General features: G+C 37.6%; 1 protein-coding gene and 1 pseudogene across 1 annotated transcript; both read right to left on the bottom strand.

The window, feature by feature from the left end:
* LOC131538725 (tripartite motif-containing protein 16-like) lies at window positions 1-12,526 on the bottom strand (annotated as a pseudogene).
* Window positions 12,527-14,456: 1,930 nt separating this feature from the next.
* Window positions 14,457-15,286, bottom strand: LOC131538827 (uncharacterized). The gene is made up of 2 exons (XM_058772976.1): window positions 14,635-15,286; window positions 14,457-14,545 (listed from the first exon to the last, which is right to left on the bottom strand). Exons 1-2 carry the CDS (start codon window positions 15,248-15,250, stop codon window positions 14,508-14,510), a joined length of 654 nt encoding a protein of 217 aa, XP_058628959.1. The 5' UTR covers window positions 15,251-15,286; the 3' UTR covers window positions 14,457-14,507.
* Between the last annotated feature and the right edge of the window lie 2,943 nt (window positions 15,287-18,229).

The following is an 18,229-nucleotide window of genomic DNA, read 5'->3' as shown; positions in this document are numbered from 1 at the left end:
TTGTGGAAAAACATCAGCACCGCTCTCCAGACATTATGCTTGTGAACGGCAGATCTGCGCCGACGCGCTCTTTCTTGTCTCGCGAATAAACTGGTAAGCATTTGTAGAACAAATAATGAGCAGTGTAGGGCACGGTAAGGATAAATAAACTTGCGAGTAATGGAAAAGAAATGTCGATGTGTATTTTTTATGCAATGGCAAAAATGTCATGTAAGAATGTTTTCTATCTGAATAATTGACAGCAGATGTAAAATGAACGCAATTGTGTCACCAGACGCAATTTTATGACGTAGTAGTGTTTTCCAAAAACGTCCATACTTTTCTGCTACACGCTCAAAAGTATCTACTTTTTCTTCGCGAAAAAAGTACATACTTTTAGGATGTAGTACAAGTAGGCACATTGGGACGCAGGGTTAGATTAGTTAGTGCCGAAAACGCTGGAGCTGTGTTGAGTGTGCACGCTCACAAATTCCCTCGTCATAAACAACACAGTGCAGATACAATATAAAAGAGTTTTTGGTTTAACTTGCGCTAGACTAGACTAACATCATGGATCGACATTGTCTGTGAAGCCAGAATGTGATGTGTCCAAAACACAGACACAAACACAAAAAAGTTTTATATTGAGTTTGCACTTATATATAACCAGATTGAGCAAATAGTAATCAAGAGTCTGAGGGGAGGGCTCTAAACTCTAAATATGGCCACAACCCAGAGAACTCCCCCATGTTCCCCAAGCTGGGGTAAGAACAGTATGGAGTGAGGCCAGAAATCAGGCAAGTTGGCTGCATATATACACCTTGGTACTAATTAAGTTGATTATCCGAACATGCTCCACCTGTGCTGAATTGGTTGATTATCTGATCATGCTCCTCCCAGACTTTGTTAATAAAACAGAATTTTCTATATCAACATTAATAATCATTATTACAATATAAAGAGCAAGAATGTACAATAATGTTTTTTGTCATAATATTGTAGCCCGATGAGCTCCTGTTTTTTTACATGTATAATTTAGATACAATTTTATACAGTCTATTGCTATTGACAACAGTTGAAAATATTGATAAAAGTAATTGAGTAAATTTATGTATTTGACATTAAAGACAACATATATATTATATATTTAGTCATTTAGCAGATGCTTTTATCCAAAGCGACTTACAAATGAGGACAACAGAAGCAATCAATTGTAGTATTAAAACAACTAGAAACAGATCCAAAACTAAAAGCTAAAATTTTATAAATACTACATATACACATTTTAAAAATAAAGAAATTAAATAAAAATGACAAACGCATACAACAAAATTTCAAAATTGAACATTTAAGCTAAATCAAGCTAAAAACAATTAAAAATATTAAAGAACAAAAGGCATAGGAGTATAATAATGATTCTAACACTAACCAAAACACCAAAAAACAACTACGTGTATGTACAACCACACACACATACAGTACATAGATATACATACACATTTATAAATTCCATATATTATTTCATTTCCATTTAGTTTGTTGAAGTATTAAAATAACTCAAATTAAATAAAACTAAAACTTAATAAAAAAAACCTTAATAAAACATAAAAGTCCCATTTCTATCTAAATAATTTAGCTTTTTTTTTTTTTACTTTTAAAAATGTCAACTTGTATATGACATGATTTTAATTTGATTAATACAAACGATAAATTAACAAATAGGGTCCAACATTAATTAGAATCTAATCTGTCTAATAATAAAAAAATATAATAATTATATCTACCAAGCTCTGATAATGTTTGGAATATTATATTAACAGACTATCCAAATGTTAATAAAATAATAGGCCTATACCTTTAGAAGCACAGATGTGTGTCACTTTAAAGGTATGGTTCACCCAAAAATGAAAATTCTGTCATAAACCTGCATAAAGTTCTTTCATCTGTTGAACACAAAAGATATTTTGATGAATATGGGTAACTAAACAGCTGCTGGTGCTCAGTAACTTCCATAGTAGAGAAAAAAAAATACTATTAGAGTCATTGGGGACCAGAAACTATTTTCAAACAAAGGAACTGATGAGTTAATTAACAAGACACAGGTGGATATAATGATGAATAAAGACAACTCAGGAAAACTAGGTCACAGGGAGCAGAACTAAAACCAATGAAAACACAGAACAGACTAGACACACCTACATCTGGAGAGCCTTCAAAAAAAATTGCGTCCCGTGTTTATTTGATCATCATTTTACTTTTAAATACAGGACAATTCCGTGGCACCATCTTACTCTCTATATGAGGATTTATGACACACGTTTATTCTCACAAGTTATTTCAATGACAGAAGCTCAGCTGTGGTATTAATGTCATGAAGAGAAAAGAAGAGACTCTATAACATCTCAGTTACTGATTTATCATGCAGCTCAGAGCATTATGGGTAGAATCTCTCATCAGTCTATTCTGATTCATCAACACAGTTTCACTGATGATTTATAATAAACCCTAAACCCAGGATAGAGGTGCTGAGTGAATGTGGTCTGTTCTGTGTGGATGAGGCTCAGTGTGTCAGAGATGCTGTAGAAGGACAGAGTTCCTGTGCTGTGATCCACATACACTCCTATTCTACTGAAATAATCAGACACTCCTGTTCTCCTGATGATGGGCTTCACAGGGAGACGAGTCACTATCTTATTGTGTCTGAATGTGTAACTGGATTTAGAGCAGCACAAACTCCAGGACTGATCATTCCATCCAAACACACACTCATCACCCTTCCTGCTGATGCTCTTATATGACACTGATATACACACCTCAACACCACTCCACTCAATCTCCCAGTAACAGCGTCCACTCACACTCTCTCTACACAACACCTGAGACACATCAAATCTGTCTGGATGATTACGATACAGCTGCTCTGTGTCAGTGCAAGTAATCACTCTGTTCCTCTCAGACAGACAGAGGTATTTATTCACTGTGCTTGTATCCAGTGTGAGCTGACGGAAATCTGATGGAGAGAAAAAAAAAAGAAAGAATAAGGAATTATGAATCTGATCTTTTAATATAGCTGAAACCTTCATGACCTCTGTTTAATATTATCAGTGTCTCAGTACCAGATGTGTTGTGCAAATTTTTATTTAAAATCATGTTTTCTTTCACCTTCTGCATGTAGAATGTGAATACAGTGAGTTTTTATGATTGTTTTCTTAGTAACTTACATTGTAGGAAGTCGTTCCTGGGAACAATGTTGGTGGACATGACTGTGGAAAATCAACAGACATGAACAGAGTTATTTTCATATCAAGAGAAAATGATCCTGCATCCGTTCCTAAGACATTTCTAATATGATGTTCTAAATCAGGGCTGTCCAAACTCAGTCCTGGAGGGCCAGTGTCCTGCAGAGTTTAGCTCCAACCCTAATTAAACACACCTCAAGCAGCTAATCAAGCTCTTACTAGGCATACTAGAAACTTCCATGCAGGTGTGTTGAGGCGAGTTGGAGCTAAACTCTGCAGGACATCAGCCCTCCAGGACCGAGTTTGGACGGCCCTGTTCTAAATGATATGAGATGACGGAGGACTCATTTCTCAGAGCAGATGAATCTCCAGGACTATACCTGTGTCTGAGAGCTTCTTGAGCTCCTCTTTGCAGAAATCCTCCAGTTTGTCTCTCAGCTGACAGACAGATTCTCTCACAGCATCAGAAGAGAAGAGAGAACTGAAAGGACCGATGGGTTCATCTGTAGATTCAGCAGGTGCTGAGAGGGACTTAAATCTCTACAGAGAACAGAAATCAAAACTCATGAGCTCCACACTTCACCCAATAACCTGCACTATCAGATTTGTGTGGCTTTTGTTGACTTATTAGTAACTCACCTCAATCCAGCACTTTCACAGTATCTGCCACATTCTTCTCATATTATATTACATTAGAGCTACAAATTCAAGTATTTGCCACTTAGACTATATGTGAATATAGATGATGTAAAATAATAATTCTTAATTGATGTAGAAATAACAAAAGAATTGCCAACGCCTGTCCATGAAACAGCTTTTGAGTCAATTGTCCAATTACTAATTGTCCCTTGTTAGCTACCCTACTTTAGTTCTAGCCTGTTCAGTTCTCCTTTGTCCGGTATTATTTGTGTATGTGACTACGCTACCTCGTGTGTTCTCCTGCCCTGTCTGAATCGACCCCTTGTTGTGGAGTAATTAAAGTTTATTGGAAATTGTTCTTCATCGTCGTCTTTGTGCGCTCTTTATTCACACCACAGTGTGACAGAAGACCGGACCTGAAAAAGTGACAAAAAGTACACAGCGTTTTTCCTCCTCGTTTTGTTTTTTGTTTTGAAAGTGTTTCGTTTGTTTTAGTCATGGATATCGCCACACTTTTCCCCTCCTTAGCCCGTAAAGACCTTCCCCTTTTGGAGTATGCTGTTGAGTTCAGCCAGCTTGCTGTTCTAACGGCATTTGATGACGCTATGTCATATATATTATATTTATTCTATATATTATACAAAATGAAAAAAATTCAATTTGCTCACTCTGAGCAGAATCTATTTTTAACATTTCTGTTCCTGCGTTCCTTCTGTATTAATTGATTAGAAAAAGTTAATAATGTTTTTTTTTTTTTTTAATGTAGCCTAGTTTATTATAATAATAATAATAATAATAATAAAGTACAGCATTTTCTTTATTCAAAAACATAAAGAGAGTGTTGCCTTCAAATCATAGTGCTACAATCATCTTTTATAACAAGATTTTGTCCAAATGCTGGCCCTATGAAGTGAAAAGAAAAAGGAAATTTGTTTAAATAAATTAAAGTAGCTATGGTTTCAAGATATTTTAAAATGTTTGCTGCATGGTTAAATATGTAATGATATAGGCTATAGCCTAATAATAACAGAACGTTGAGGCGGTGGTCATGCTAAACGGCACAGATTATATTACAGACTATTCAAATTGAGCAGTGTAATTGTCACGAATCCGGTTCGTGGTCTTCTGTCCACTCGCCATCGGAGGTCGCCCTTCTATCATATTGACTCTCGCACCACACAGACTGTTGCACGTCACACTGGACTGCATTTCCCATCATCCATTGCACTGATCACACAATTGTCACCAATCACACGCTCACCTGAGAGCTATTACACACTGTATTTAACACCCACTCAGATCCTGTTCAGATTGCCGAGTATTGTCTTGCGTTTCGCACTCTCCTAGTGTTAGCTACTTACCAAGCCTTTCCGTGTTGGTTTTCTGTCTAGTCTCTAGTATTGTTCTGCGTGTATTATCTCTCCAAGTGATAGCTGCTTTACCGAGCCTTTTCCTGTCTTAGTTTCTAGTTCTAGTCTTAGTCTAGTCCCGTTGTGTTTCCAGATTTCCTAGTTCCTGATTCTTGCCCATGTATTTTTTATTAACCCTTGGCTTGCTGTTTCAGACTATGTTTGCTCCTCGCCTGGACTTTTGCTCACGTTATCGGATTACCCCCTAGTGTAGTAACCATCTCATTATTATGAACATAATTTTAAAGCGCATTTACCAAAATTAATCATTAAAGATCTGTTGTAAAATACATGACTGATGTTAGCTTCAGCATTACATACTGGTATATTTTTAGGCTAACTTATTATACACTTAAAGGGATAGTTCACCCAAAAATGAAAATTCTGTCATCATTTACTCACCCTCAAGTAGTTCCAAACCTGTATGAATGTCTTTGTTCTGCTGAACACAAAGGAAGATATTCTGAAGAATGTGGGATACAGAGCAGTTCTGGAGCACCATTGACTTCCATAGTATTTTAATGGTGCCCCAAAACAGCCAGGTTACAAACTTTCTTCAAAATATCTTTCTTTGTGTTCGGCAGAACAAAGAAATTCATACAGGTTTGGAACTACTTGAGGGTGAGTAAATGACGAATACTTGCAAAGTGTTTATAAGCAATTTTGGTGTGGCCTGTAGATACTGTATGTTGTTCCATGCGCCACCTGGTGGATATTCTGTGAAGCACAACACATTTATTTAAATTCTGAAAACGTGCTGACAGGATTCAGCAGCATTCCCCGGGACGAATTGTGTCAAGCCATGGAAAACAAAAAAACGTGCATTCTTAAAGGCCACATCTGTATGTAATATTTCACATATTTTGCAGTATATTCCCATATATTTGTGTATCATAAGGGTTGCTCGTGGCCACTATGATCCTGTACTTCTAGATCTGTGTTACCTGCGGGAACTGGATGTGATCCTGTGTGTGTGAAAGCTGCTCCAGCTCAGCGTGTCTCCTCCTCAGATCATTGATCTCCTGCTCCAGTCGCTCCAGTCGTCCTTCAGCTCGACTCACTGCTTGCTTTTCCTGATGTCTGATCAGCCGTATCAGCTCAGAGCGGCTTCTCTCAATGGAGCGGATGAGCTCAGTAAAGATGCTCTCACTGTCCTCCACTGTTGCCTGTGCTGAGCGCTGTTAGGCACACCAAAATCACAAGGTGAGCTTCAGTGGGACTAAAAGAGGAGATAAACTATCCTTCTCCAGACTCACCTTGTGAGACTGAACAGCCTCTCTCAGCTGCTGAAGATCTTTCTCTTTCTGCTGGATTCTCTGCTGGAACCTCCTCTGTGTCTCCTTCAACTGCTTCTGGAGCACAAACCAATAACGGGAAGTGTCACATTCACTATTCACTTCAATTACTTTCACTAAATCATCAAGTGAACAGCTGATATGAATTCAAGTATAAGTGTCATCATATTTTATCAGGTTTTATAGACCCCGCCTTTTCTGTTAGTAAACATTGTGACGTTTTTCTGTGGGCGGAGCTTTGGTGGAGGCAGAAAGATTTCTCTGACCGCTTCAAAGACGCTAGCTATGAAGTTTTGTTAGCTTGATTATTTATTTATCTATAAACATTGACTGGAGAAAATCAGATTTTGCCTGAATATGTAAGGTCACTCACTGTCTGGGACAGCGATTGTTACTTGAGTGAGCATGGACAGGTCAGCCAATCTGGTTTAATCCGTTAAAGTTAACTTTTTCAAAGGATGGACGATCCGACTGGATTACCTCCGGTTGAGTGACTCACATCTATAGAGAAACCTAATGTGTATAGAGAAACTCACCTGTGTCTATCTAATCATGAAGATGTATATTTCAGTTTCAGCAGGCAACAATTTTTACAGCTACATGAGAGTGAACTGGGCCAAAATAAAAAATAAAAAGTTAAATATTGAGGCCTGGTTTCACAGACAGGGCTTAGACTAAATCAGGATTAGACCATAGTTCAATTAGGACATTTAAGTAATTTTCATTAACGTGCCTTAGAAAAAAACATTACTGGTGTGCATCTACAAAATAAAAGCACTGATATTTTTGAAGATCAGTCAGTGCAAGTTTCTTTCAGTTGAAACAGCTCAGAATTACATTTCAGTCTGGGACTAGGCTTAAGCCTTGTCTGTGAAACCAGTGGTCAATGTGATGGATATATTATTTGAGTATGTACAGCCGTGGTCAGAATTATTGGCACCCTTGGTAAATTTGATCAAAGAAGGCTGTGAAAATTAATCTGCATTGTTAATCCTTTTGATCTTTTATTTAAAAAAAATCACAAAAATCTAACCTTTCACTGGATAATAAAAATTGAAAATGGGGGGGAAATATCATTATGAAATAAATGTTTTTCTCTAATACACATTGGCCACAATTAACGGCACCCTTTTATGCAATACTTTTTGAAACCTCCATTTGCCAGTTTAATAGCTCTAAATGTTCTCCTATAATGCCTGATGAGGTTAGAGACACCTGACAAGAGATCAGAGACCATTCCTTCATCCAGAATCACTCCAGACCCTTTAGATTCCCAGCTCCATGTTGGTGCTTCTTCTCTTCAGTTCACTCATTTTCTATAGGGTTCAGGTCAGAGGACTGGAATGACCAGCAGAAGCTTGGTTTTGTGCTCAGTGACCCATTTTTGTGTTGTTTTTGAGGTTTGTGTTTGGATTATTGTACGGTTGGAAGATCCAAACATGGCCCATTATAAGATTTCTAACAGAATCAGTCACTTATTGATTTTTTATCTGTTGGTATTTGATAGAATCCACGATGCCATGTGTCTAAACAAGATGTCCAGGACCTCCAGCAGAAATAAAGGCCCACAACATCAAAAATACAGCAGAATATTTCATTGTACACATGGGGTACTTTTTATTCCTGTGTTCACCAAACCCATCTTGAGTGTTTGCTGCTAAAAAGCTCATTTTTTAGTTTCATCTGACTCATCTGAGCCAGTCCCATTTGAAGTTCCAGTCGTGTCTGATAACTGAATATGCTGGAGTTTGTTTTTGGATGAGCTAGGAGAATTTTTCTTGAAACCCTCCCAAACAACATGTGGTGATGTAGGTGCTGTTTGACAATTTCTGACTCCGAGACTCAACTATTTTCTGCAGTTCTCCAGCTGTGGTCCTTGGAGAGTCTTTAGCCACTCAAACTCTCCTTCTCACCGTGCATTAGGACGATATAGACACGTCCTCTTCCAGGCAGTTTCGTAACTTTATGTTGATTTGAAATTCTTAATTATTGCCTGATGGTGGAAATGGGATTTTTCACTGCTCTAGCTCTTTTCTTAAAGCCACTTCACTAATTTGTGAAGCTCAATTATCTTTTGCTGCACATCAGAAATATATTCTTTGGTTTTTCTCATTGTGATGTACGATTAAGGGAATTTGGGCTTTGTTTTCCCTCCTATTTATATTTCTGTGAAACAGGAAGCCATGCCTGAATAATTTCATGTTCATAATCACCCTGGAGTGCTCAAAATTGTGAATATGAATGGGAATATACTTCAGAGATATTTTACTCATAAGAATTTCTAGGGGTACCAATAATTGTGTCCAACGTGTATTTGAGAAAAACATTTATTTCATAATGAGATTTTCCCCCATTTGTTTTTCAAAATTGTTTTAGTTCAATGAAAGGTTAGATTTTTGTGATTTTTAAAAATAAAAGATCAAAAGGATTAATAATGCAGGTTTATTTTCAGAGCCTTCTTTGATCATATTACCAAGGGTGCCAATAATTCTGACTACGACTGTATGTAATGTCCAAATAGTTATTGTGAATAATGTAAGTTTACAGTGACATTACAGTACCTTTACATTACTTTACATACAGTACATTTAAAGGTGCAGTATGTAATATTGCCAGCTAGCGATAAAAACCCAGGCATTCCTCCCTGGAACGCACATTTCAGAGTAGAATTTACTGGCTATATACAGCTATGTAAACATAACATGTTTGTAGATATTAAGGAAGCATATGTTATTTTTTTGGCTTTAGAAGAGTCAAAAAATTACATACAGCACCTTTAAAGTGAGATGTGAATATTTTCTAGAAATAAAAACTTAACTTTTGAACTTTTTGTATTTGATTATCCTTTCTTACCATGTTCTTAAAAATTCCAGCAACAATCAATCACAACAACATGGATTAAAGTTCTCCGTCGCTAGGACGGATTTCCGTTAATTGCAGGGTTCCGCCTGTCCTTAATGTCTTAAATTCACTTTTTATCATTTTAAGGCCGTAAATATGCTTACATTTCTCAAATAGTCTAATAAATGTCTTAATTTTAGTTTGAATACGGTTAAAATTAAGGAAAGACGAGGTGTATTCAGCCTGCTGAGGTGGATGTGATCAAAACCTGGAGAGGAGCGAAGGCACGTTCCTCTCTCCGCTCTAAGCGTTCTGTAATCACTCCGCTCTGGATCCACTCACGGACAAACTGCTCCGTGTTCACTCCATTTGAAGTTATCCGGGATTAAAGTTTTCTGTCGCTATGATGGATTTCCATCAATTGGGAAAATATCATCAACGAAAATAGTTCCAAATAAAGTAACAGCTGAGCTGCTGTGCATCTCTAAAAGCAAACACAGCAGTGTTTCATTTATGAATGAAAATGCGTTTTTGAACGAATCTAGTGAGTCAGTGATTCATGATTACCCATTCATAAAGACAGTCACTTGCTTCATTCCTGAATGAATCAGCTGTTCGAACGAATCAATTGAATGAATGATTCAGTGACTTGCCGCCACCTACTGGCGGTTTCAGTTTCATTTTTAGCGTATCATTTCACTTATTTAAATTTTATATTTAAAACATTAATCTCCACATGAATCTATGAATTTAATTGCACTCATGCCACCTCTGAGCCTCATTAAACGTCTGAAAATGTACCTACAACTACAAGTAAGGGATAATCGACAGCTAGCTGTGCATTAAACGATTTGAATGCACGACGTGGAGGCGAAGAACCGCCCAACGCACAGCGGAGGGTGGTTGCCTCCGCGAAGTGCATTCAAATTGTTTAATGCACAGCTAGCTGTTGAGTATCCCGTTTATGCCATGGTCATTTGCCACCAGCATTCAGTGTTAATAATATTTGCGGAACGATAAAAATGACGTTTTTTTCGTCTGTATTACTATTCAACTGTAACTGTATGTTACTATGGTAACCAATGTTTATAGGAAGCGCATTAATATAGAACGTGATTAAACTGACCTGGAACTACCTGTGCAGTTAAACTAATTTAATCAACACCTGCCAGCCAATCAGAATAGAGTATTCAGACAGACAATGGCATAAGCCACTTTTGTGTTCTTCTGTGCCACCTCTGTAGTACAAATACATTTTTTATTTATACTAATTTGATATGATTGGTAACTTATTTGTCTTATTCTACTTCTTATTATAGTTTTAAATAGAAATTATAAAAAGCTTATAACCATACATTTTTGAATTTGACAGGTGAAAATGATGCCATTGCAAAGGTAAAAGGAAAATACCCCTGTAAGTCACTTTAAGGAGTCAAATGTCACCTCGTATTAGGAAGGCTAGTTTTTGATCAGAAGGTGCTCCTAAATTTTTTAAATTAGAAGGACAAGCTCTCCTAAACAGAAAAGTAAAGAACCATGTGTAACATATTAGATCCATGCATGAGGTCTTAAAGAGACAGCAACCTAAATAAACCTGCTGCTGTCTTTCATTATACAGTGAAGACTATACAGTTGAAAAAAATTATAGTTAGACCTAACTGAAAAAATATAAGTACTAATAATTTAATTTGTATCTTGTTTGTGCTATTGATTGTAATTAATTTATTTGTTCTTATTTACTATTTAATTGTCTTTTTTAGTTAAAATAAATTCTGAGTGCAGGTGATTGTTGGGTGGGAGGGGCGTGGTCTATGGGAAATAGTCCTGCCACCACAGCTGGAATAAATCCTAGAGGAAACACTGCATACATTTAATAACATTAGAAAAATGCATTTACAAATGTAAAAAGAAAATGCCCCTGTAAATCACTTCGAGTCAAATGTCACCTCGTATTAAGAAGGCAAATTGTTTTTATCAGAATTGATTTATTATTGATTAGAAGGTGCCCCTAAATTTCTTAAATTAGGAGGACAAGCGCTCCTAATTACAAGAAGAAAAACACGACTCTTAAACCGGGTGGGTGTATAGCTGTGGAATGGGGTTTGGCCGAGGAAAAATTCTCAGTTCGTTTTTTTTGCTTTAATCCATGAAATCAATCACAACAATGTATAGCATTTTTGACGATTATTTCTGTCCAGTCCGCTCGTTTTATTGTGTTTAAATGACATGTCTGTACATGTCACCATATTTGATTTTTGTTCTGATCAAAGATTAGATTCGAGTGTGAATAATGACTTAGTAACACAACTTTCTATTAACTTATAATTTCACTCTGTTCATGATACAAATTAATTGTATTGCTTCAGAAGTCTTGGACAGTATGGACAGATCAAAATAACTTTTGTTCATCTGAAAAAATTAATAAATAGGTATGTAAAATAAAAAAGGAATACGTTACAAAAGGTAAGTAAATGATGTTATGAATGTAATGAATGTTTGGGTGAATTACTACTATAAGTTCATACCTGTTTCTCTGTCTTCTGTGCTGCAGCTGATACAGTGTGATGGTTTTTATGTTCATCCATTGCACAGAGCATACATATATATTTGTGGTCAGTGAGACAGAAAACCTCAAGGAGCTTGTCATGTTTCTGGCAGATCATTTCCTGCAGTCGTCCAGTGGCTTCAGTCAAATTGTGTCTCTTTCCTTTAAACAAACTCTCATGTTGTTCGAGGTGATTCTGACAGTAAGAGTTCAGACACACCAGACAGGACTTGACAGCTTTGTATTTTCTTCCAGTACAGACGTCACACTGCACATCTCCAGCTCCAGCGTAACAGTCAGCAGGAAGATTGGTCTTCCTCAGTTTCTCCACCACTTCAGCCAGCATGGTGTTTTAGATAAAGCAGGTCTTGGACTGAAGGTCTGTCTGCACTGAGGGCAGCTGTAGACTCTCTTCTGATCCTCCTGATCCCAGCAGCCTGTAATACAGCTCTTACAGTAACTGTGTCCACAGGAAGTGGTCACTGGATCCTTCAGGAGATCCAGACACACTGGACACATGAACTCATCCTGAGAAAATCTGGCTTCTGCCATTTTACTACAAGTATACAGAGACACAAACACACAACAGCTCAACTGCTCTTAAGTTTCAGTTTCAGTTTCCCTGAACTCATGTGATTCCTGTTTCCTCCTCCTGTGTTTGTGTGACGTCTAAAGGTCTAAGTGCAAAAAGCCCGCCTTGTTGGCAGAAGTTATTTACACTAACTCCGCCCACCAACATGTGGTACGGTTAGACAAAACACAAGGTTACAAAAGATGCCTGCAAAATAAAAACCCTAGTGGACGATAGATACCGGACAAACAAACAGGGAACTGAACACTATATATACACACAGACAATTAGGGACTAAGACGAGACACACCTGGAATCAAATCAACAATCAGACTGGGAGACAGAAACTGGGTCACATGGAACACATGGGGAAAAAAACACAACAAAACAGTCCAGGGGCGTGACAACTATCAGTAAGCAGCTGATGACAGAGGTAACACTGTTAAACTGGTAAGTTACTTACTTAAAGTTACTTAAACTCTTAAAAGAAAGAATTTAACACTGCAAAATTTACTAGATCAAAAGAAAATAGAAAATTCACTCACTTCTTTGATCTGCTCTTGGAGGCTGAGGTAGCCTCCCCTTGAAAATATGTCCTCTTCTTCACCCGTCACACTCGCTGAAGATGGACACAGGGCCTCTTTTGCAGCATTCTGTGCCTCTTCGCTGATGTCCAGTGGCACGGTTTTAAATTTCAGCGTTCCAGGCCCGACGAATAAATACATTTGTCCATATGTGTTGAACAGGGTGTCATTTTGTAGAATGTAACTCACCCCTTCCTCAGATTCAGGGGTGAGCCCTTCTTTTTTATTAAAGGTACACAGTTGTACCATCACTTAATGCACTGACCATTTCCGTTTTCACTTTAGCAACTTCTATTTTTTTCCTTTCATAGTGTAGGTCAGTGCGCGGCGATTGAGACGCGTGTCCACGTACTTGCGCCTTAAAAATACCAGGGGGAGAAGTTGGTGCTGCCATTCTGTGGAAAAGAAAATACAGAGAAAGGTACTTGTAAAAGCTGTCTAAATAAAGAAATATAAATAAAAACAGTCAAAAAAACAGCGTAAAAGCTGGTCAAAATCTGAGATCTCAGAAAGTAAAGCAGTTGAAACTTGTTCTCGTCCAAGGTTCAAAGCCCCAATTCCCTTGTATGACAATGAACAAGACTCTGAGCTACTGACTATACAGCAATCAATATAAAATGCACTGAAATCATAAAATAAATATCCCTTCTACGGAAATATAAAAGAAAAATGTCCGATGTGAGTTGTACTTAGCACAACTTACTGGGAGAGAAATTAGAGGATCATAGTGTGCAGGTGGGAGCCAAGTTGGTGGGATATGCAATGTGGAAATAAATATGGTTTTTCCCTGCAAAACAATACAAAGCTTTAAACTTCCATACAGAGTAAATGATTGGCTACACTGTTACATGTTGGAAGTAGTCAAAATCATACTTGATTTTGTGCCATGCTACGTACAACATCCAAGCATGCATCTCCTACCTGTTTAAATAGTTTTAAAATATTGCTTTTAGCATTACTTCCATAAATTCAAACAGGGTGGTGACTCCACAAGAGTGGTACCCACAAATGAGTCCATGTTCCTTTGCAGACCAAGAGACTCGGGTCTGTCTCGGGTAAGGCAGACTGATCCCTCCTTTACTATCAGCTCATTGACTGGTTTACTCACATCCAAGACATAGTTGATCTGAAAATGACAAAAAAAGAAAAATGAAAATGAAATCCCAACAAATAACAAACCTTCTACTGTACCATTTGTTCTTGAAGGAGATGTCCCTTCAGTGTCCACGAATCTCTGCAGGGCCTGAGGTTTGCTATTTGAGTGAGAGCCTCACACTGGTGTCCACACGTGTTCATGTTAACTTCTGCCTTTTTTGCTGCAAAAGCACTCATTGTAAAGTGCACAAATGGACAATTGACTAATTGGTAAGAGAAAATGTAATCTTATGAACTATACAGGTATTTCTCAACACTCACCCAACCTGTTGTTTTCATTGGAAGTACCTGAATTAAAAAAAAAAAAGAAAAGAAAAAAAAGTCACAAAAACAAGACATTTAACACCCAAAAGTATAAATAAACAACTACATTTTACCAATGACTGCTTGTCCATGTTTGTTCAATGTAACATGCTCAACGTCCAGACTCTTCTTAATCTTATCCATCCTTGCCGTGTTTATGATGGAGTTTCTGTGATGGATTATGTTTCTGATCAAGAAAATCTTCATCATGTTTAAGAAGTAGTTGTTTTTTTCCATTTGTGAGAAAAATTGTTCAATCACTTGACTGTTGATACGGCCAGCAAGTTCAGGAACAAGCTCAACCCTCCTTAGTACATCTTTCTCATCCTTTGTATTTCCCTCATGCAATTTATCATAGAGCACATAATGCTCTGATGATCTTGTTAAGGGATGCCCATTTATGTCAGGAGTTTCATTTGCCTTTATTAACCATGGAAGACTTACTGTGAGCCTCCCTTCTTTAGCACATTGGATGTTTTCAGCAGTAGGGCTGAGTAATCCTCCCTCATGAGGAGAAAAGGGCAGTGCTGTTGGAAATCTTACATTTCCATGAGTTGCCAGTCCTTGGGCAAAATCATAAATGACTATATTTGGAATGTGCTGCAATGACATCAACAAGTCCATATAGTCCCTTGGACTTTCTGCTCTCAGGTTGAACTTTAAACTATACACAATTCCACATGGACACATGATTGTCGCCCAACCACCTAAGAAGATAACATTTCTTTAGCAACACACAATGCTATTCATCTGTCCATAAATGTAATAATAATATTAGTAACAATAGTCATACTTACCAGAGGCACCCCAAATTTTGGCAAATAGCTGCTACGGTTCTTTATTTCTGTGCAAAGTTGCAGAATGAGATCCATTTTGGATCCTGATGAGTCCATGCCACAAGACTTGCATAGTTTTTTCACCTCTTCCACCTGTCAAACAGCAAACACACCAAGATTAAAATTGTATATGTATTTAAAGACTAAGAATAAATAGATTTTGGGGGAAGAAATGTAAAAAGGAAGTTTACCTTCATTGCCATCACTTGTTCCAGAAGTCTATCTTCAGGTATTTCTACATTGACCTTCTCAGATGATGTTAGTTTTTTTGTGTACCTTCCCCCACTCTGTGTTGTAGACTACATTTGATTTCCTGGTTTGTGGCCCAATCCAGGGTGACCATTTATTGTAGTCAGGTTGTACAACGAATGGCTTTGTTTCCTGATCTGTATGCACACAGTTAAAAGACAATATCATTGAAAATATAACATTTTAAGACTGGATTAGGCTACTGAATCCCTGAAGCCAAAAATTAGACATTCCTATTGTATGAAAGCATGTTAAGTAAATTATGCCTTATTGAAGGTTTCCATAAGTCCATCAGAAATGATTTCTGAAGACAGTGAAATCCAAAATTCTTCCATGTCCACCATACCAGTGTTATCTGATGGATCAGGGATTTCACTCACTGTGAAAGACAGTTGAAGCAAGTTGATAAATATACTATGATATAAAAGAAATTCAGTAACACCTCAAATTAATTTTAAAACATTTCCCTCACCTGGCAGGCTGAACACTCCTTTCTTATGCAGATCCATTACAACAATGGCTGGATTGGAGCCACATTTTACACATTGATGATCTGTCAAAGCTTCAAAATGCATGTATCCCCGCAGTATATGGCTGTGTGGAGGTAGCTTCACACCTAATGACAGTTCCATGGCTTCAAAAACTCTTCCTGCTGCGGTGTGACTCTATAAAATGATAATGTCAAAGATAATTATGTTAAGAAAAATGTTCTACTTATTCACATAAAGTGAAATATCCAGAAATGCTTTTGTATTGCAACAAGCAAGGACTATACAGTCACCTACCTGGAGAGATGCCCTTATGTACAGATAGAAGTGAAGGCTAAGAATGATGTGGTCATCATAACTGTGTACACCGTCAGCCCACTCTTGATATCGGTATATCGTTCCACAATAGAAGCACTTTTTAAAGAATGTTGATATACCTAAACATTTGACACAAATCAATTTTAAGACAAAAAAAAAAAAAAAATCGATATTAGTTAAAATGTGTCTTTGTTTCTACTCTTAATGCTCAAGTATTACACAACAACAAGGAATCTGTTCTGTATGGCTTTTTCTCTTACCTTCAAAGACATGTTAGAGTTACAAGTTTTGCACTTTTTGTTGTGAGAATGGGGTCACTAAGGACTGTCTACTGGATTCTGTGCAAAACATTTCAGAGGGTACAAATTCTTTTGGAGGTTGGTGCTCAAATGATGGTGTTAATACATCCTTGGGAAGCGTTGCTGGCAACTTCTTGAATTTTTGGATGTATGTTGCAGTTCTCAACAACTCTTTTCCTAGTGGATACCCATCATGTGAATCTTCTCCCTCTTCCAGATAATTGCTTGTGGTATTCTCCACTGGTTCTGTGGACTTGACAGATCTGAACAGATGGCGTTTGTTTTGGAATAAAAACCATTTTGCTATGTTCTTATGTATACAAGACGCCCGTGGCTTCGCACAAGGACAGTGCCAGCTATTTTTCCTTGAGTTATAGGCCACCATCACTCTTCCAACACGACTATAATATGATGGTTTTTGCTCCAATACAGAAACATAGTGGACTGTGTCAGGTCCAATATTCACAGATACAGCAAGTGGAGCAAAGCCAGCATTCTTAAGCCGTTCTAAACACATGGCATTTTTTTTTCATCTCCAAACCAATGTGCAGCCACCATTTCATTCAATGAGTTTTCTTCCAGAGTACAATAACTGGAAGGCACAAAACAATAATCCAGTGATTGCAGATGGCGAAATGTCTAGTGTCCACTTCTACCAGCAACTTCAGAGTAGAGGCAACACTCCTCAAGCTCACACTCGATGTGTTGTTTTGGACCTTGAATGCTATGCTTGACATGAATAGGAACAGGAGGTCCACAAAATGCCTTTGCCACTGCATAAATGCCTGATTGTGGGTCTATAGGCTGGCTCTGTAAGTGGTATTCTTTTGTGATGTCTGGGAACTTTGAAGAATGGCGCTTCAGATTTTTCAAATACAGAGACATATTGCAGTGAGGACACTCCACAATCGTTTGGTTTAATTTATTAACTCTAACAGGGCGCTGGGTCACATTCTCACAATGAATACTACCAGGCTGGTCCTTAACCCCCTGGGGTCGACAAACGCGTATACGCGTTTTGAGGCAGATTTTCCTGATAAGGCCGAAATGAGCTTTAATTACTCTGCCATTTTTGATCGTACAGATAAAAGCAATACACCATTCGAATCTGTAAGGGGTCTACTTTTATTTGTATACACTCATAATAACAACTAAACTTTGTGCTTCTGAAGAATAAAGAAAACAAACAGGGTGTGCTCTCTGTCTTCTCCGTCTCCGCGAACTGTTTTTAGAAACGCGTCACTAAAATGAACTGTAACTCAGCAAATACTTCACACAGAGACATGAGAAATATATCTATAGAAAGCTTGAAGTGTCTACTTTGAAATAAAGCAAGTCTTATCGAAAACAAACATTCTGTGATGAAGTAATCCGTATGAAACCAACACGATGTTCATTCTGTCCCGTCTGACTCATTATCGCTAATGTGACCCCGCCCCCGCGCGGCTCATATGTAAATAGCCACGTGGTAAGTGCGCG

This window comes from Onychostoma macrolepis, chromosome 04 (genome assembly GCF_012432095.1).
Source record: "Onychostoma macrolepis isolate SWU-2019 chromosome 04, ASM1243209v1, whole genome shotgun sequence".
Lineage (NCBI taxonomy): Eukaryota > Metazoa > Chordata > Actinopteri > Cypriniformes > Cyprinidae > Onychostoma > Onychostoma macrolepis.
Note: the sequence above shows the minus strand (reverse complement) of the source record. Positions and strands in the feature narration are given on the sequence as shown.

Excerpts from the sequence above, each read along its gene's own strand:
- LOC131538827 (XM_058772976.1), bottom strand. The coding sequence starts at position 15,250 with ATGTGTCCATGTGGAATTGTGTATAGTTTAAAGTTCAACCTGAGAGCA. Across the intron at positions 14,546-14,634 it reads ACATGGACAAGCAGTCATTG|GTACTTCCAATGAAAACAAC; the intron begins GTAAAATGTAGT and ends TTTTTAATTCAG.